Source organism: Dreissena polymorpha, chromosome 15 (assembly GCF_020536995.1).
Source record: "Dreissena polymorpha isolate Duluth1 chromosome 15, UMN_Dpol_1.0, whole genome shotgun sequence".
Classification (NCBI taxonomy): domain Eukaryota; kingdom Metazoa; phylum Mollusca; class Bivalvia; order Myida; family Dreissenidae; genus Dreissena; species Dreissena polymorpha.
This window is the reverse complement of record NC_068369.1, coordinates 52,148,206-52,170,366: the sequence shown is the minus strand read 5'-3', so window position 1 is coordinate 52,170,366 and position 22,161 is coordinate 52,148,206. Positions and strand designations below refer to the sequence as shown.

General features: G+C 34.8%; 1 protein-coding gene across 1 annotated transcript; it reads right to left on the bottom strand.

The window, feature by feature from the left end:
- Nucleotides 1-4,398: 4,398 nt before the first annotated feature.
- On the bottom strand, nucleotides 4,399-20,018 carry LOC127859536 (uncharacterized). Its single transcript, XM_052397048.1, has 3 exons — nucleotides 19,929-20,018; nucleotides 19,002-19,108; nucleotides 4,399-5,572 (listed from the first exon to the last, which is right to left on the bottom strand). The coding sequence occupies exons 1-3, from the start codon at nucleotides 20,013-20,015 to the stop codon at nucleotides 5,329-5,331; spliced, it is 438 nt and encodes a 145-aa protein (XP_052253008.1). The 5' UTR covers nucleotides 20,016-20,018; the 3' UTR covers nucleotides 4,399-5,328.
- Nucleotides 20,019-22,161: the final 2,143 nt, after the last annotated feature.

The window sequence follows — 22,161 nt, the reverse complement described above, 5'->3', positions numbered from 1 at the left end:
TTGTTAATAACCCTATTCATGGAATTTAAACATCTTTTCACAAAAAATATTATTATCTGTCGAATTCTTCAAATTTAGTAAGACGTGTAAACAAGATTGTCGCATTGGGCAAGGCAGTTTTTAGTATAGTTGTATCAATATATTCAATTTGCTTATTTTCCATGTCTAACCTTCTGCAAAATCCTCCATCAAGTTTAATAGATTTTCAGTACATTTCAATATAGAAAATTGTACCAATCTTTATTACAGTATAATTTACCTGATTTAAAAATAAACAGTGATGCTCCCGCTCATGTAAAATTTTCCACATATGTCTAAATAGAAAACTTGGAAAATATTTGTATCGACCGGTATTTAAAAAATCACAGAAATGTCTCATGGGTGATCCACTATATTATATGATAATTTATTATATTGTAATCGCTTCATCCTGGCGTTAAGGCCAAATATTATGTTTGGTTCCAATAACACCTTACACTATTACGGAATATAAGTCGGCAAAACATTTGTGTGAACATTTGTTAGATACACAAATTATTACCACTTCAATACATCTATTCAATAACAGAAATCTTCCAAATATGTGTGAACGAAATAATTAATTTAAGCGAATATGATAGCATTCATTGAAGAAGATCATAATTCTAGCTTAAATACGAAATACAGTTAAGGGTCGGCACCAAAGACTAGAATCGATCGTGTTAGTGAAAGCAAACAACTATTTTTATTTTACGCCATAATAATGTTCTTTATCCACGTTACTTGGATGAATATACAAACGACAAAGCCCTAATTGATGATGTCAAACGCCACAATTGTGATGTGTTTTTTAACAAGGGCTGTTTGTAAAACATGCATGCCCCCCATATGGGCTCTCGGTTATAGTGACAGCCATTGTGTGAATATGTTTTTTTGTCACTGTGACCTTGACCTTTGACTCAGTGACCTGAAAATCAATAGGGGTCATCTGCCAGTCATGATCAATGTACCTATGAAGTTTCATGACCCTAGGCACAAGCGTTCTTGAGTTATCATCCGGAAACCATTTTACTATTTCCGGTCACCATGACCTTGACCTTTGACATAGTGACCTGAAAATCAATAGGGGTCATCTGCGAGTCATGATCAGTGTACCTATGAAGTTTCATGATCCTAGGCATAAGCGTTCTTGAGTTATCATCCGGAAACCATTTAACTATTTCGGGTCACCGTGACCTTGACCTTTGACCTAGTGACCTGAAAATCAATAGATGTCATCAGTGAGTCATGATCAATCTACCTATCAAGCTTCATGATCCTAGGCAAACGTGTTCTTGAGTTATCATCCGGAAACCATTTTACTATTTCGGGTCACCGTGACCTTGACCTTTGATCTAGTGACCTGAAAATCAATGTCATCTGCAAGTCATGATCAATCTACCTATCAAGTTTCATGATCCTAGGCATAAGCGTTCTTGAGTTATCATCAGAAAACCATTTTACTATTTCGGATCACCGTGACCTTGACCTTTGACCTAGTGACCTGAAAATCAATAGGAGTAATCTGCGAGTCATGGTCAATCTGCCTATCAAGTTTCATGATCCTTGGCATAAGTGTTCTTGAGTTATCATCCGGAAACCATTTTACTATTTCGGGTCACTGTGACCTTGACCTTTGACCTAGTGACCTGAAAATCAATAGGGGTCATCTGCGAGTCATGATCAATCTACCTATCAAGTTTCATGATCCTAGGCCTAAGCGTTCTTGAGTTATCATCCGGAAACCATTTTACTATTTCGGGTCACCGTGACCTTGACCTTTGACCTAGTGACCTGAAAATCAATAGGGGTCATCTGCGAGTCATGATCAATTTACCTATGAAGTTTCATGATCCTAGCCCCAAGCGTTCTTGAGTTATCATCCGGAAACCACCTGGTGGACGGACCGACCGACCGACAGACCGACAGACCGACCGACCGACCGACATGTGCAAAGCAATATACCCCCTCTTCTTCGAAGGGGGGCATAAAAATAAGCTGAGCGATCCGGAACATAATCGCTCTGAAACTTTAACCAAAATTGAAAAATAATACATACGGTACACATCAATGTTTTATTCTATGTAAGTCGCGAACACGTATATATTTAAGGTAATACAAAGACATGTAATTGCCAAACTTCATTTATTTTTTTGTCAAAATAGTGCTTGTTCCTTTTGTCGCCGAGTGGTGAAAAGTGTGCAGCCATTCCGGGACTCGAACCCGGGACACCTCGCTTACAGAACAGGTTCTCTCCCGACGGAGCTAACCGGGCCGCCACACGTCTTTCCACCAATTCGGTACCGTAACATTTTCCCCTGCCAAGTTGGAATTCGTCTTCGAATTCGAGACAGAGAACAGTGAATTACTAATCTCGACAAACCCACGGGCAAGTCAATGGAGAACTGTACCCGCCACGGTCCCTCGCTGGGCGCCATTGTCGCCGGGTGGTGAAAAATATGCAGCCAAACTCGAACCCGGGACACCTCGCTTACAGGACGAGTGCTCTCCCGACTGAGCTAACCGGGCCGCCACACGTCTTTCCACCAATCCCGCTTTAGTTCGGCACCGTGACATTTAGAAGGACTTTGAAACAAAAGCGTAAACGCTTAACCTATGTGTACGTGCGATTGATTACCAAACTATCTTAAATAATTAGTATTTTAAAGGTACCATTTCACATATTTTGGCATGTATTGAAGTTTTTAATGAAATGATTTATATTGATAAATGTAAATATTGGATCTTAAAAAATCCAGTAAAAAACAAGAATAAAATTAAAGATAGAAAAAGTAACCCTCAACTGGGCTCGAACCACTGACCCCTGGAGTAAAAATCTATTGCTTAGACCACTCGGTCATCCGTGCTCATAGAATGTGCGATGTATTTTATACGTAATAAAAACAATCCCAAAATATAACGACAACAACAGAACTCTCCAAATTATTAAATCGTTTCGCGTTGCAACGCTTTATAAATTTCAGGTGTTTCAATCGTTTAAAGATGCATACACAAGATATTTTCGAGAATGGTAAATATTCAGTATTACTGTTTTCTCACAAATATCATAGCTACAAAGAAAATGTGCGAATCGGAATTTTTAAATATTTTTTTTCTATTTACGAAAATGTGAAAAGGCCCCTTTAAGGTATAAGGTGGGAATAACATAGTTCACAGTCGTAGTCGACCTTATATGCCAAATATAGAAAAAACAACAACATAAATGCATATTATTTTATCCAAACTGTAAGGCATGTCACCTCTTTCGTCAGAAATTATTAGCCTACATGTAAATTACTAAGTCACGTGCTAAAATCACACCACACAGGTAACTGAAGAATTAACATTTTCACCGTTTTGTTATAGCAATTGACATGTATTTATTTGCTACTTTAAATAGTACTCTATAGTTTATTAAAATAACCTTTTAAACTTAAATATTCGTTTTGTGTTCGATTAGATTTTTTTTTCAAGGAGGTTATTTATAGATAACCGATCGAATGCTAACTTAAGGTATAAATCATTAATATATGGCATTGCGCCTAAAATACCAGGTCGTCCCTAAATCAAAAGGTCAATGTATACCAAATATTGTTTATTCCGTTCGTATCAATGTATTCGAACGGAGATATAAAGTGTTCATAGCATTACATTTTATGATTTTTTTTTACCTTTCCCAGTTGACAAATTGTGAGTTGTGTGCGTTTTTCATTCAAATGTTCGATTAGCCCTTTTTTGTTTGCCTTTTGCAGCCAGAAAATACGATTCCATGGTAAACATTTTGTGACATTCACTCCTCTTTTTTCATTTTTTTTAAATTGCACGCCTCATTTTTCTATCTCGTTCCCACGGTATGCTAACTTGATGGAACGCCTTACTTACTCGTAGAAACGAGTAAGCTATGTCGCCGTTACGACTTACTTAGGCGAGGGAACAAGATTGAAAAAATAGGAACGCAAAACTAAATAAAAGAGTAGTGCATTGAAAAAAGAGCGATGCAGTAAATAAAGGAGGTATGCATTAAACAAAAGTGGAGCGAACGAGTTCGCTAATTCGAGGGAATGACTTTCTAACTCGCGGGAACGAGATAGAAAAAAGAGGAGTGATTGTCACCACTATACCACCGTATTTAAGATTCATTTGCCGAAATCCAGCGCAATAGCAGTTACTTACATTGGATCTAAATTCATATTTTCATTAACGATATTTATTATCAAATAATAAACACGTTGGAAAAAATCGTGATAATAAAAAGACACATACAATTTAAATAAAAAAAACGGTTTAATTAAGTTTCTTTACACAAATGAAAATGAAACAATATTTTAAAAATAATAATTATAATTTATGTTAATACATAAAGTGAGCACTTAAGGTGGAATATTAATTGTACACGCATTTTTTACATCTTTTTGTACAAAATTTTCAATCCGAATACATAATTGAATATAAAGCATATAAAACAAAGTGAACACTATACATTACATTATACCTTTTTTTCAATACTAAACGTGATCATTTAAGGTGTAATTTAAAATGAAGACGCATTATTTGTTTAATCTTATTTGTACAAAATTATCAATCCACATACTGTACATAATTTAGAATAGGCATGTAAAGCAATTGGGGCATTAAACAATCAACTTTCATCACACAAAAAAGAATTAGTTTATGCCAGTTTAAGTTGAATTGATAAACCGTAAAATCAATATCAATTGTCGGATACTTATTTTTGTGGATTTTTGTGCTCTCAAATTCGCAATCAAATGTATAAAGAACCCTTTAAGTCCTTATTCTTATATCACACACTTTATAAAATGCATGAATATAAGATCAAACCAAATTGCCAGATTAAATGAAACCGCTAAATTCCGGGTCAACGAAAATAAATGAATGTACGGTTTACGTTCACGATGACAGATTCTATTCGAATATTTCAATGACATGTTTTCTATTTTAAATTATTGCTTAAATCGCGGACTGGAGTTCGCTACGGAAATTTGGCATACACACAAATATTTTGAAAATTTGATGTAAAATCACATTTGCAAGTTGCAAGTCTACATTTTCGTTTAAGCGGTATAAATGCAAGCTTTTATGTAAAAAAGGTGCATTCACACAAATAAAGACGATTTAATCGTCATATTATTGTTGACACGTAAGGATTTAACATGCACACTCTAAAGTATATGAATTAACAGAATTATTAAGTTTCTACGCAGATAAAAACATAAAAATAAAAAATAAACATACACAAAATATTTCAATATTAGGTACTTAATATCGCTTGAGCAAAGTAAGCGGTACGCTCTAAGATTTCGGAGCAGGCGCCTTATACAGTTTCAGCGTATACAACAAGTTGGTAAACGCGCCCAGGTCGATAAGCCCATCGTCCCCTACGGCGCTTTTCATGAAAAAATCGATCTCCTTTTCCTCCAGATGGCGTCCCGTCGCCGTCTGCAGCGTCTTCAGCCCCTCCTTCGCCTCCTCGCCATCCAGCTTCCCACTTCCGTCCGCGTCCAGCTCTTTAAATTTGGTGATAACCTCCTGGCAACTGAAACGAGTAATTAAGCTTCGCTCTGGAAAAACGGTATTAATGCATGAACGTAAAGTGTCGTCCAAAATAAGCCTGTAAAGTTCGCACAGGATTATTAGAGGCGACTCTTCCCACTGATATTGTAGTTTTCGTGTAAATGAAGTCCCTTCTTAGTGAAAAGCCAGTTATGGCATAAAGTATCGTCCCTGATCGGCCTGTGCGGACTGAACAGGCCAATATAAGACAAAACTTCACGCACATGCAATAAGCCCCATTTTTTCAGAGCGAGGTTCAAATAATCTGCATTAGATAACGAAAGTAGCTGACAGCTTTCAAAAAGTCAGTTTCCTGTTTCCCGTTCTTCCGCACATTCCGTGGCTGCATAAAGTGTTAAACCGGAGTTTGCTCCAGCACTCCCACCCGATACGACTTGAGTTATACTGTTCAAGAGTCCTTAGGTTAACGGAGTTGGACAGGCAATGGTATTACCATCATGCCATTTGGTACGGGGTTAGCCTCTAGATAACCTTGCTCAAAGATCTATAAATAAACAGTTTATTTATAGATACAGAAGAACAAAGGATTAGGCTACGGCATCTCGAATTTCTCGATTGTTTATTAAAAATAATGAAAGACCACGCCCTTTTAGTCGGGTAATTAAATTAGAAAGGATTGCCACCCGATACGACTCGAGTTATATATACTGTTCAAGAGACCTTAGGTTAACGGAGTTACGCTCTATGGACAGGCAATGGTATGGGGTTAGCCTCTTCAAAACCTGGCTCAAAGATCCATAAACAATTTATTTATAGATTCAGAATAACAAAGGATAAAGAAGAAAAAGGGAGTAGGCTACGGTATCTCGATCTTCTCGATTATTTATTAAAAATAATGAAATAAAAACGCCTTTATAAGGTCTTAGACCCAATAAAGAATTGAACTATTGTTTTTAAATATATATTGTATTCAAGTAATTTGAAACATTTTAAGATTTAATGTAAAACACACTGAAGTGAATCTTGTTACCGCGTGTCATACTTGTGAAATGTACAATAGATTCATAATTTTGAAATCACTAGGGATTTGTTTGTAGTTTACAGACATGTAAGTATGCAATACCAAATCTAATAAACAAGAATTTTACACAGAACAGGGTTTCATTCGTTCATTTATTCAATCATTTATTTTTTAATGAATTCATGAATTGATTTAAATGTATTAATAAATTAATTAATTGATTAATTCATTAATTTTATTTATTTTATTTATTTTATTTATTTTATTTATTTTATTTATTTTATTTATTTTATTTATTGATTTATTTATTCATTTACTTATCTATTCATCTATATATTTATTATATACATTCCTACATCCGTCCGCCCATCCACATGTTTGTTCGTTTGTTCGTCCGTTTTCGGTCCGTGCGTTTGTTCCATTGCGGGGAATCACGTGATCGCAAAAGTACATCGTACGCACAAAATGGCGGAACAAGCTCTCGCTTAATGACGAAAATCAAGGTATTCTCATATTTAATAATATTAAAATAAATGATAACTATGCGCAGAGTACCCGCTCAGTCGTCTTATGTACTCTGATAATTGTCGTTTTTCTTAGATTTCTGTAGTTTTCTCAAACATTCAGGAACAGTAAACAATGAAAATTGTACATCGTCTGAACCTACTTTATTTTGACGTGTTTGCTATTCAAGACGACAAACAACTAAATACAACATTTTTTAATTTATAACATGCTTAAAATATTTTGTACAGGGTTTTGCACGTTGTTTAAGCTTTTTTAGATATGTTGCGAGGAATTTGGAAAATAGTACATCGTCTGAACGGTTTTTGTTTGAGTATATCGTCTGAACGGTTTAAGTACATCATCTGAACTAGTTCTGTGTTTACTTTTAATGCGATATTTATCATAAAAAAATTGTAATAGCATCTGTGATTGGCCAATAACTTTATTTATGACGCTAGTATTCTTTTAATGTTACTTCAAAAATCCTTTACTACAAAGAAATTCTTCATGCCTATCTGTGAATGTGTGTTCATTCAATGTGTTAAAAATGTCTGTGCTTTTATATTGTCAACTGTATGCTAGCATATCTTTAAATTTCAGTACTGAGATAAGATTGTACTACACAAGGTCCAAGAAGACTTTACCATATATGCCAACAGCCAATCAAATCCGGTAATGTTCTCTCTACATATCGATGTGCAAATAGAATTAAGCCCTGAATATGAAGTGGACAAATTACACTGGTTTGCTTTTGATTGTTTAATATTGAGAAATAAACAACTGTGAAGGGAATGAAACAAGCTTCAGTAAGTGCAATTTTATAACTGCACTACCATGACCACGAATATTTCTGATAAGGTACAGCTGCTTGGTTTGAACACGTCATCAGGAACGAATATCTGTGCAAGACTGTTCTCCAGGGCACGTTAGAGGGAGGGCGACGCCGAGGCCGTCATGAGAAAAGCTGGATGGATAATGTAAGAGTAGACATTCCTTTCCATGGATGAATTACTCTCAGCAGCATACAACAGACCTGACTAGAGGAGGATTTCTGTATTGTTGTTCCTCATTTCCCCCCAACAGCCGAACCGGTCAAGGGATTGATGAGAAAATTATCACCGTGATATGACTTTAATAAATCTTGAGAATTACTGTGATAAAGAATTAATTTAATCTAACAGTTATATATTTGAATTTGTGAACATGCCAATCTATGTACTGTATATGTGCATAATCTTAACCTCTCTGACTATGACATAACCAATATAAAGTACTGAAAATTTAGTTTAGTGCAAATAAAAATAACATTTTTTTCATAAATCATGTAACGTTTATTTTCTTATTTTTAGCTCACCTGAGCACAAGGTGCTCATGGTGTGCTTTTAGGATCACCATTTGTTCTTAATGCGTCGTCAACATGTTTCTTTGTTAACACTCTATAGGCAACATTTATTGCTTGATTGTCATTAAACTTTGTAAGAAAAGTTGTCCAAATGATATCTTTGTCGTGTTCGAAACTGGGTCACACCAGGTCAAAACCTAGGTCACTCGGTCAAAATAAAGAAAAAGATTGTTAACACTAGAATTTACATTTATAGTTCAACCTTCTCGAAACTTGGTCGAAAGGTATGTCTTTATAATATATCAGCTTTGTTTGAAAATGGTTCAGGTTCGTTAAAAAAGACGGCCCCCAGAGGAGCATATTTGCTCACATGGCTATAGTAAAACCTTTTTAACACTCTAGAAGTCACATTTATACTTCAATCTTCATGAAAGTGGGTCCGAACATTTGTTGTAATGATACCTCGGCTGAATTCGAAAAATTGTTACCGTCCGTTGAAAAACATGGCCACTAGGGAGCGGGGCATTTTACCGTGTATGACTCTAACAAAACCTTGTTAACACTATCGTTTATAACAAAATCTTGCTGAACTGATGTTGTCTATTGGAACGTGTATCTGACAATGTAGAAAATACACTAAGCACTAATTGTAATGCAACACATGCTGAAGTGTACAAATGCATAATTTCAAAATTGCGTTAGGCTATCAACAGCAGTATATTCTGATAGGAAGACATGCATGTACCGGGTATAATATATAAAAAAAGTCCTCAAAATGCTTTAGTCCAGTAAATTCCTCTTGAAGCACCATAACTTGTGTAAAGTGTATTTGCTTTTCTTTGCTAATGGCTCATATCTGCCCCCCACCCATCACCCCATCAAATTTAGCACATGTTCGCACCCCATCAAATTTAGCACATGTTCGGTAGTTTATCAGTAATTTAGCTATTCGAGTCAATAAAATATTGTACTTCCTGCGTGTGGCCACTTCTGACCCCAGTCAAGATTAAAGAACACATACATGTAGTCGAGGGTCTCTATATGATGTTTCATAAAAAATATAACACTAGGTCATAATGACTTCTTTATTAACATTAAATTTTATTCCATGACATAACATTAACATAATTTGTATTTTGCATAAAATAGCACAAAGCATTCTTAAAGCATTCGGAAAGTCTAAAACAATTCATTAAATTGGTATTGAAAGGAAGTGGTAGAATCCTAGAAGAGTAAATATATGAGATGTAGATATACAACTATTTCATTATATATAAATCTTAGATACATTAGTTCAAACTATTTTATGAATGTGTATCTCGTTAAATTGTCTGCTTGTGTTGTAGTATTCTCATAGCTTTGAGATTCACACGATATCGATTCCGCTTAACTTTTCGCTTTTCGTTTTGACTGCTCCATTGTTGATGTTCAGAAGATAATCTGATTCAGTAGCGTCATGAATGCCATGGCATATTTTTTCAGAAGATGACTGTAGCTCAAAAAGAGCTCTTGCAGAAATGCTTTTCTTTTTTCTTTTTGGGTGGAAATACTTTATACACTGGTCAACGAAATGTTGACTTGATGGGCGTTAGCACAGGTATAATATGTTGCAGACAAACTCCAGTGTGCCATGCAGTTGACGAAATGCATTTTGGTGTAACTAATCGTATTGTTGCGATGTTTTCGAGCGCTTCCTCTTCAAACGATGAAGCGAAAGACTTGACCTTTGGCGCATTCTGAAATAACTTAACAGCTATATGTAACAGACATCTAATTATACCAATTATTCTGATGACATCAATATTTTATCTTCACAAAAATAATTATATATCGATTACCACATATATGTAATTCAGACTAACATTTTCATTTAATATTATATACTACATATATTATTGAAGCTTGACAAAAATCACCGCAAGCTCCGAGCTGCCACTGTTTCGAGCCGAGCATTATATTTTTAATGAGCACTCAGATGCGCCAAGTATGTAAAAAGAAATGTTAAGTTCAGTTTAGTTTTACTGCAAACTACATTTTGTCTTTTTAAACATAAATATGTGAAAATCCAAGGATCTTTCGTCCAAATAACATTCCTCGTATTACATTATGTTCATGCCTTTATAGGTTTATATATATAAATGAGTTAAAATAACAACCCTTTTCAAGCGTGACTTGTATTTAATTTAATAAAATTAAACGCTATGTAAACATGTAAAATAACACAGGATTTTGTGTTTTCTAATCATAGAACGGAACGTCATTTGGACGAAAAATCGCTTGGCTGATCACAGATGTTACAACAAATTCATTATGACAAACATCGCATTAAAAGTTAAAACAGAAGCAGTTCAGATGATGCACTAAAAACCGAAAAGACGATGTACTGACACAAAAACCGTTCACACGATGTACTTTTATCCAAGTTCCTCGCCATAGATCTAAAGAAGCTAAAACAACGTACAAAACATTGTACGAAATGTTCTAAGCATGTTATAAAGCAAAAAAATGTTGTATTTTTTCGTTGTTTGTCATCTTGAATAGCAAACACGTCAAAATAAATCATGTTCAGACGATGTACAATTTTCATTGTTTTTTGATCCTGAATGATGGAGAAAACTACAGAAAAACGACAATTACCAGGGTACATACGGCGACTAAGCGGGTACTCTGCGCATACATGTAGTTATCATTCATTTTGATTTTCGTCATTAAGCGAGAGATTGTTCCGCCATTTTGTGCGTACTATGTACTTTTGTGATCACTTGATTCCCCGCAGTGTGTTCATTGTTTTTTGGTTCGTTCGACCGTCCGTCGTTTCGTTCGTTCGTTCGTTCATTCTTTTTTTCTTTCGTTTTGTCAGTCAGTCAGTCAGTCAGTCAGTCAGTCAGTCAGTCAGTCAGTCAGTCAGTCAGTCAGTCAGTCAGTCAGTCAGTCAGTCAGTCAGTCAGTCAGTCAGTCAGTCAGTCAGTCAGTCAGTCAGTCAGTCAGTCAGTCAGTCAGTCAGTCAGTCAGTCAGTCAGTCAGTCAGTCAGTCAGTCAGTCAGTCAGTCAGTCAGTCAGTCAGTCAGTCAGTCAGTCAGTCAGTCAGTCAGTCAGTCAGTCAGTCAGTCAGTCAGTCAGTCTGTCAGTCAGTCAGTCAGTTAGTCAAAATAAATGTCGAATGAAGGTTAAAATTCGATTGGTGATATCGTCACATAGAAGCGAGAATGGTGCCTTGGGTACTTTATGACATCTCATGCCAACAAAATGAATGATGTCGGTGTGTCATGCTACAATTTTCTGTTTATTGGACCCTAAAAGTAATAAAGCCGCTTTTTAAAATGGTGATAACTGTTATTTCTATTGCTAAACAACAATACGAGATTGCAAAATAAATGCCACAGGTTATTTATTTGACTCTTTGTTTCGATTTAAATTAAACGTATATTAATTAACTCAAGTGTTACTGTCTTTGTTTCAAAATTACATTCAATTTGAAAATAGTTGTTAATTTACCAAAGCACTTGACTCTATTACCCGTGTTTATGAATCTCCGATAATGGTAGCAAGAAAATTTTTTTTTTTGAAGATGTTCGGAAGATGATTGTGCAAATAAAGGTTGAAATGAAACGTTTCTATATAATTTACTTTTTTTTTCAGTTTTCAGTTGTTAGTCGCTTATCAACCGCATCAAATGTTTAATGTAGTGTTTTGTATATTTACGTATGACATTTTGAAGTCATGGTGATACAATGCATAAATAAATAAAACGTACATATCATATTTCACGTGCACTTCTATACACTTATTGCAGAAAAAACACATATAGGAAACATCAAGTATATGAATGTTAACGCGTACATATGAGCGTACATAGACTGATACTACATTAAGCACAATTATATGCTTTCTCGCATAGCATATTATTTATTTAGCATACGTATGTTCTTAACGATTAAACTATATGGTATTTAAGTATTTCATTTAGACGCAGTTGTCTTTCCACACATTCTAATCACAAAAGTATGACTCCTTGCGTTTTCTGAATCTAACCACAATACTTTACGACAGACAATTTAAGTCAGACTAAGATATTAGGGAACGGCCGATGTCTGAGATAACTTGACGCTCAAAGGGATGACACAGTGATCACCACAGCAGGTTGCTAATACACAGTGTATTCTTACGCTGTGTTATAGACAATCCCAGAAATCGATTTCCTCCCGGATTACCCGCCCCTGAATACTCGCGCGCGCCTCCAAAACGGTACTGAAGAAATAAACATGGACCTATATATGTGTGTATAGGTCCCTACGCAAAACAAGGAAGCGAAACGGGTTTATCAAATATATTTGAGGATTTAAAGAGTTTCTGTTATCGATCTGACAACCAGATAATAGTTCGTGTTTTTTTATTAATAAAAATTACGTAATTAGTAGAAATAAGGTTCATCTGCATTCGTTTAAGAGTAATAACACACAGCATGGACATGGACCTATTTGTGTAGGTCCCTGGCATGAATAAGGTCTTGATTGTCATTTAACATGTTATTTAAAGATGACGGGTGATATCTTATCTAAATTTCGGTATCAACACATGTGCAGACATGTGGTGTCACGGGCAAACCCATAAACGCTTAAATTAATCCACACTTGGAACATCGCCTCCCATTGAGCGAATTCGTTCGCGCTTTTATCGCTGATGTTTTTTTTTTCAAGAGATGTATGTTGCTGTCATGTATAATCCGTAATTAAAGAAAAATAAATCACTTATTTCGTGCGTGTTTTTATTTTTTAAGCGTAAATTTAGACCGTTTTACGAACATTTAAAAAAGACATACGTTTAGGAAATCTAGAGAACGCAATTGGAACTATTTAAGTTTATTTAAGGCTCATTATTTTTCATGTAAAACATTTCAATCGTGAATTAAGATGTTATTTAGAAAATTTAATAATATTTCAGGCAACATGTAAAACGTTATTTAAATAATAATATAAGAAAGTTGTAGACAAATGCTGATATGTCCTTTTCAATAAAAAAGTATGACATATCCTGACATCTAACACAGTTTTGCAAGCGAATAACTCCGATACTTGTTCATTTAAATCACAAAATTCATTTCCGGCTAGATATTTTTGTATTAGCTTGAGAGCGATTTTTAAATAAAAGATTGCTAAAAACCACTTTAGTTTTAGACTAAACTAGATACATTATTTTAATTAAAAAAATCTCTACCTGAAAATCTTACAGAGTTTCGATAACACAGATTTACGAAACAATTTTAGAATCACAAACTTCATTTCGGCTATAGATTTGTATATTACCTTTAAAATGACACTTACAAGGGAAATATGAATAGCGAAATGGTAACTGTTTAGACAAACAAAGAGATGTATTATTCAATTAAAGAAGTCGTCCTAAGTCTTTAATCTTACAACGTTTCTTAATGAATATCTCCGGAAAGTATAGAAAGTACGACATTTAATAAGAAATAATATAGGCTTAAACAAAGGCAGATATCAATTTAATTGTCTACATCGATCTTTAATCTATCTAGTTAATATCAAAGATCTATCCAAAAAATATGGTCTGAATGGATGCTTCCAATCTTTATATATTGATAGATCTTTGTTAATATCTCCAGCACTATTTACGCTAAAATCACAACGTTTACTTCACACTTTAGATATTTCTATACCTTTATAATTATGCTTGAATAATTTTATTCCATAAAGAAATAATTAAATTTTATACAAAGGCATTATGCTGAAAGGTATGCTTAAAAATGCCAACTCGGCCTTAAACATTACGTGTTGTCACTGAATATTGTTGCAGAGACACATATTTTTATGAATCTTTCGTGTATATTTTTAATTTAAATTATATTGATTTACGATGTGATACATATCGACACTTGGTTTCATGTTTCACTTGTTTTCAATCCTTATGTGCGAAGTCATAAAGTACTGTTTATTGGAATAAAGCGGGTGTACACTATGATAACGTTGTAATCTTCAAATTCTTCAGTACCGTTTTCAATCGCGGGTTACGTAATAGCCAATATGGCGGCGCCCATGTTATCGATTCTGGGATTGTCTATTGTGGTGACATGTTTGTTTAGAAAGCAAGATAATATGGAATCCGATTTTGAAATAAACATCGTATATGGAGCCTGAAAATAGCGCCTTTTACTTTTGATTGAAGAGTATATAGATGACAACATAGTCGAATAAGTCATTTTCTGGAAGAAAAACAAACATCTCGAGTTAACTGATGACGACAGGTACAATTAAGTAAATAATAAAACAAGTAATTCGCATCAGGTGATGGCAGTTAATATGTTACTTAAAAGTTAACAGAAAAGTTCAGACAAAACATCGTAATTTATAAAAGAATATAATTGCGTCTCTGTCGCATTAGATGTTTCGCTTGCGAATTTTTATTTCTTATATAGTATGTGCTGTCATAGAAACCAAATTTGCGCATAAATTACTTAGTTATTTCATAACAAAAAATATTATTTATGAAATATATTATCGTCTTTGAGAGTTTAAACTTGTAATATATTGTGAAAAACATCTATGGAACGTAACCGATGATATTTCCCTGACAACTTTTACATAAGAACAAACGAACCAATGAACAAACGCACGAACGCCAAAACGAACGAACGGACGAATGGAAAGATGAATGAATGAATGAATGAATGAATGAATGAATGAATGAATAAATACATAAATACATAAATACATAAATACATAAATACATAAATACATAAATACATAAACACATAAACACATAAATACATAAATACATAAATACATGAATACATGAATACATGAATACATGAATACATGAATACATAAATACATAAATACATTAATACATAAATACATAAATACATAAATACATAAACACATTAATACATAAATACATAAATACATAAATACATAAATACATAAATACATTAATACATTAATGTATGAATGAATTAATAAAAGAAAAAAAAAGAAGGAACGAAAGAAAGAAAGAAAGACAGAATGACAGAAAGAGAGAAAGAAGAAATAAAGAAAGAAGGAACAAACGAACCAACGAACAAAAGAACGAACGAACAAACGAACGGACAAACGAACGAACGAACGAACGAACGGACAAACGGACGAACAAACGAACGGACGAAAGAAAAAAAGAACCAACCAAAAAACGAACAAACAAAGAAACAAACGAACCAAACAAAGAACAAACAAACGAACCATTAAACCAATACAAATGCACGAACGCTCGAACGCACGAACGAACGAACAAACGGACGGACGGGCGGAAGGAAGATTGAATAAATAAATAAATTAATAAATAAATAAGTAAATGAATGAATAAATAAATTAATAAATTAATAAATTGATAAATTAATAAATTAATAAATTAATAAATTAATAAATTAGTAAATTAATAAATTAATGAATGAATGAATCATTGTTCAGTTCACACTTGTTTTTTTGTTATTATTTTTGGTGTTGCATACTTAAATAAAATTTAACTATCAACAAATCCCTAGTGCTTTCAAAATTATGAATTTATTGTACATTTCAAAGGTATTACACAAAAACAACGCGGTAACAAAATTGACTTTGGTGTGGATTATATTCAATCTCAAAATTCTCCAAATTGCTTGAATAAAATATTTCACTTCTTTATTGCCTTTAAACCTCAAATGGAGTGGTCTTTCATTATTTTTAATAAACAATCGAGAAATTCGAGATACCGTAGCCTAAACCTTTGTTCTTCTGTATCTATAAATAAACTGTTTATTTATAGATCTTTGAGCCAGGTGTAGAGGCTAACCCCATTCCAAATGGTATTATGGTAATACAACTGCCTGTCCATACAGCGTAACTCCGTTAACCTAAGGCCTATTGAACAGTATAACTCGAGTCGTATCGGTTGGCAATCCTTTCTAATTTAATTACCCGATTCACGAAAGTTGGGGCGCATTTTGAATTGTGGCTGCAATTTTCAGCTTTGTAGATCTTACTGAAAGAGTTTCAAATTTGATATAATCTTGTGTTGTGGGGGAAGCCCGTGTATCAGGAGAAAACCCCACCTGTCCGGTATGGCGACCCACCTGTCCGGTATGGCGATCACAAACCATAGTCACATAATTCCGGGAACGATTTTGAATCCGTATTCGTCTAAGTGAGAATCGCATGAATCAACAACTGCACTGTCCGGACAACCTTCCGCACACTCGTTCCGCAAAAACTCAGTTTGGAAAATGTCCAGAGATTCCTTAAAATCAGTAATCTTCTTTTAGTATATGGCGTTTTTCCTATTTAAATTAAAATGTTTTGACATTTTATAAATATTGCTTACAAGATTTATTCTTCATGCTTGTGTATCATATGCTAAACATCTAAACATATAACCGTCACGGATATTTATAAGTTAAATAAAGCTTTTTGAGCGTGGTTACTGGCTACGTTTTGTTGGACTGGCCGGTCGCATCACAAGGTATTTGCTGAAAAGACATTTCAACGTCAAGTGACGCCTACAATTTTGCGGTTTTTAATGACGTTAACGAAACTAATACTTTTCTTTCTTAATTTAAAAACTCGATACATGCACTCATACAACGCTCGTTATTTCATACCACAGTTTCAAGAAATGTCTTACGTACATGTACCTCGCAAATGGCTCGCTCACTTACAGAAACCCTCAAGTCGGTTCAAAAATAGAATATCATGAAAATTCGTGTCGGATTTTATTTGGGCCGTGCTCTGTGAAAACGGGGATTAATGCACGTGCGTAAAGTGTCTTCCCAGATTAGACTGTGCAGACCGCACAGGCTAATCAGGGACGATACTTTTCGCCTAAACTTCATTATTGGTAAGAAGAGACTGTCTAGAAACAAAAAATATCATAAAAGCGGAAAGTGTCGTCCCTGATTAGCCAGTGCGGACTCCAGAGGCTAATCTGGGACGGCACTTTACTTAAATGTAAGAAGGAGGCACTGTATTTGTTTTATAGAAATTATTTCATTTTCTCTTAAAAACAATTTAAAGTGACTGTATAACGTTGAGAAAAATTAATGAATGTGCATATCGATGTTAAACAGGAACAAATAATTCAATGGATTTGTTGAAGGTTGTTTGAAAAAAAGAAGATAAAACATCATATTAATTAATTATAAATAATGCACCTGCTAATGTTTTATTAAACCTCTTTTTTTTTCTTATGCTTGTGATGACAATACAGGGAGACATCAAGTCATCTAAGATATTATTTTAGCCAACAATATAGTGTATTTATCAATTATTTATATTATTTGTGGTTTTCAATATTTCCGGTATGCGCATTATTAACCCATTTATACATTATGGACTCTCCCATCCTTCTTAATTGGATCAATTTATTTATAATATTAGGGATGTCTAGTATATTATTTCTATATTTAGAATATTTCTTACAGAAATTCCTTTAAGCAAACAGCGCAGACCCTGATGATACGCCGCATCATGCGGCGTCTTATCTGGGTCTACGCTGTTTGCAAAGGCCTTTTTTCTAGACGCTAGGCATAAATGGGTTAATGGTGGAAATGTTTGTGCAACATACCGGAACCATTTTCGAACTCGGCCAAGATATCTAATAACAAATGTCATGACCAAGTTTCAGAAACATTGCACTTACAAGGTGTCATCTAGCGCATTTACAAGCGTTTTCTTTCATTTGACATAGCTTTTTACCCCACATGACACAATTTCGAATTCCGGCAAGATATTATTGCGAGAAATGTACTGACCAAAGTTAATGAAGATTGGACAATGAATGTGGCCTCAAGAGTGTAAACAATGTATGTGTTAACGGTGCAGAACGTACGACGAACAACATACAAGAGGTGATCAAAAAATCTCACCATGAGCACTGTAGCTTTGTCACAAACGTGCCGGTTACCCGGCTGCGATTTCAGTTACGTTAAGGTGTAAATAACTGGGGGATACTGTCTTTCACATCTACACTTCATGGTAATCGTGAAAAATATACAGTTTTAATTTAATCGCTAAATTATGTTCATACCATATATCACCTTTCTCAAAACGCGGGTTATATAAAGAACTGTGGTTTTTGGTTGGTTCCACGATTGTGTATGATACCCCTCTGTCCGTGACTTATTCACACTGGTACTCAAATGAGTGATCACTAAACGAGAGAGTTGATACAACTGATTTCACTACGAATTGTAATGTTAAATTGAAATAAAATAGATGTGTCTTAAATAAGGGTTTACACCAAACTTACTGATCGCCCACGCAGATGTGTAACTGCTGGAACTCTGTATCTATAGTCTGTTTCTATATTAACAAAACTTACTGATCGCAAATAGTCTGTATCTCAATAACTCAAACTTAATGATCACCCTTAGCCTGTATCTACATACACCAAACTTACTGATCGCCCATGCACTTGATTCTATATACTGTATCTACATATACCACACTTACTGATCGCCCATGCACTTGATTCTATATACTGTATCTACATATACCACACTTACTGATCGCCCATGAACATGATTCTATAGCCTGTAATTACATACACCAAACTTACTGATCGCCCATGCACATGTAGAACTGCTGGAACTCCCATATGCTCATGATACCGTTTTTATCCTTATCAAACGTGTTGAACATCACTTCCGACTGCTCAACGTCTAGCTGTAATTATGGGTTACATTATAAGTTACATTATAGATTACATTATTCAAAACACTTGAATCATGAAAGGCTATAATCTCTAAATAAATTAACATTTTTAATTCGAAGGCATGTTTACCGTTTAGACGCTTGTTCTGGCTTTATCTTTCGGAGATATAGATAGGGTGCGCACATGCGTTTACTACTAAATCCCTTAAAGATGATACATTTAGAGGCTATAGAAAACCAATGCGCTATTGTTAAACATTCCAATTAAAAACAGCGCACAAAAGAAGGCGCAAAACAGTTGATTTTGTTTGGCGTCGAGCTCTTTCTTGCCAACCAGATGAAATTTATGTTATTGCCTATATTAAATCAGCCTGGAAATCCCTTGATGATAATATATAGTCATTAGGGTCTCTTTATTTAAACTGTTACATTTCTGTTTCTCTAAAGTTGTGGCCATTTTCATTAAATTACATAGGGATTTGCAATCTCCACGCAGAGTTGTCGTTCCTTGCTATCACATACAATCTCTGTAATCACAAGAAAATCCTACCAGATTTGGTAGGATTTTTGTTGTTGTCGTTTAAGTATTATATTATGAAAACCGGTATTATGTTCTTTTATATTTTGAAAATAGTATATAAGTTAAAGTCCATAAGATAACATAAATAACCTAAATTAAAAGAAGTTAACATAACAACGGTGAAACTATTGTACCACGTGGCTAGGCTATCATCACGTGGTTGGTTATGAAGGAAGGGATTTGATCCAGCTATGCTGGTTCAAGTCAAATCGCTGCGCGGACGTTGAGGGATTGGAAAAAGAACATTGTGACCTGGAATTCCTTCTGGAAGAGATCTGTCGCCTGCTCCTTCTTCAGATTACGTACGTTGTTCTGCATGTACTTCTCGAATACGTCCATAATCTCTTTGCTGAAAATTATGCAGTCACGAGTTCATATCAAACGAATTTTGAAAATTTCCAATCACAAACAATCACACACATTAATGTTTATTCAAGATCAAAAGGCGTTGAGATATTTATTTAATTTAAAAACTAGTGGTGTTTGGTAATTTTTGACGGCGATGGAATAGTTGTTGTTGTTGTTGTATGTTTTGTGCTTTTTTGTTCTGATGTGTTTGTTTTGTGAATGTTGTTTTCTTTAACGCTATACGACCTCCTTGTTGCGTATGTAAAATGTACACATAGTGACTGTAAACAATGGCTGCAATCGTTTTATTCTTGAATCCAAAGCGAATAAACATGCAAAAACAACACAACACATTTTCTCAAAAAGTACTTAGGATTAAGTGAAGCACGAAACATTATCAATAAAGTACTTCAGTTTAAGTGAAGAATAAAACATTATTTAGAAAGTACTTCTGGTTAAGTGAAGCATGATCTTGACGGAGTATCTGAAGTTTCATTTTATTATTACTACATTGTCTGCAGAGAATGCAAGCAGTTGCGCTATTTTTTTATATTGCTGAAACCTATTAACGATCTTTCTTACACCTTTCTTATTTGATAATTATCGTCGGAAAAATACTTCACTTGATAATTTAATGTCTTTTTTACAGATGGACCATTTTTCTTCGTATGCAAATAGCTTTAAAACATATCCCATAATCGTGTTAATAGACGTCCGATACTTTCCAAACTTGTACATGTACTCTAAATCTTGTGTTGTATTAAACTCATGATTAAAGGCCCCGGTGATAGCTATATATATATATATATATATATATATATATATATATATATATATATGGGCAGAATCGTAAGAAAACGTGTTTTGATTTTTGATTCAGGATATCACTGAAAATCCGGTTAAGTACGAATACGACCTCAATAATATTCATGATTCGACACGTTAAGTCAAACCTAAACAAACAAAATTGCGGACACGGGCGAACTTAGCTGAGAGAAGGTAAGAACAAATGCCAATTCATCTGTTACAGACGGAAACTGAGTTGCAAAGCTACGTTTTTTGCTAAATCTATGTATTTATTTTCCTTATGCTAATAATAGTTAGCGAAAGCTAAATATAGATATAATTTGCATAACTCGCGACGCTGCAATGATTTTCGCCTATTGCATGTATCTATGATCATGTATGTCTTATTTTATCGATTCAAAACCGATTTTTAACAAGGTTTCGATGTCAACCTCGATACAAAATGTATATTTCAATGAATTCATTTAAGTTTATTTCTCGCTATACAATTTATATGCAAAACAACGATCTATTCCTTGAACTGGGACTTAAATGTACTGGCTTTCATGTTTTCTGCCTGAATAGGTACATTTGATTGACACATAATTAGGCGCGCGTTTGATGTATGATAAATTATTGCGCAGAAGTCCGGCTAAACCCCCCGTATCTGCGTCTAGCCCTCAAGCCGGTTCAACCCCGTGTGTGCGTCTAGCCCTCAAGCCTGTAAAACCCCCTTATCTGCGTCTAGCCCTCAAGCCGATAAAACCCCCGTATCTGAGTCTAGCCCTCAAGCCGGTTAAACCCCCTATCTGCGTCTACCCTCAAGCCGGTTAAACCCCCGAATGGGCGGCTAGCCTCAAGCCAGTTAAATCTCCGTATCTGTGGCTAGCCCTCTAGCCGGATATACCCCCGTATCTGCATCTAGCCCTCAAGCCGGTTAAACCCCCGTATCTGCGTCTAGCCCTCAAGCCGGTTAAACCCCCGTATGTGCGTCTAGCCTCAAGCCGGTGAAATCCCCGTATCTGTGGCTAGCCCTCTAGCCGGATAAACCCCCTTGTCTGTTATAGCCCTCAAGCCGGTTAAACCCCCGTATCTACGACTAGCCCTCAAGCCGGTTAAACCCCCGTATCTGCGGTTAGCCTTCAAGCTAGTTAAATACCCGTGTCTGCGTCAAGCCCTCAAGCCGATTTAAACCAAAAATGTTTTTTTTATTGACCGTTTCAAGGCGTTGATCCCAATTATTTACATATTATGTTTAAAGTTAATGTACTGTTATAAATAACTGGTGGTTAGCGTGTGGCTATGATATTAATTAGTGCATCGCTTTGAACATCCATTACTTCATCCATTT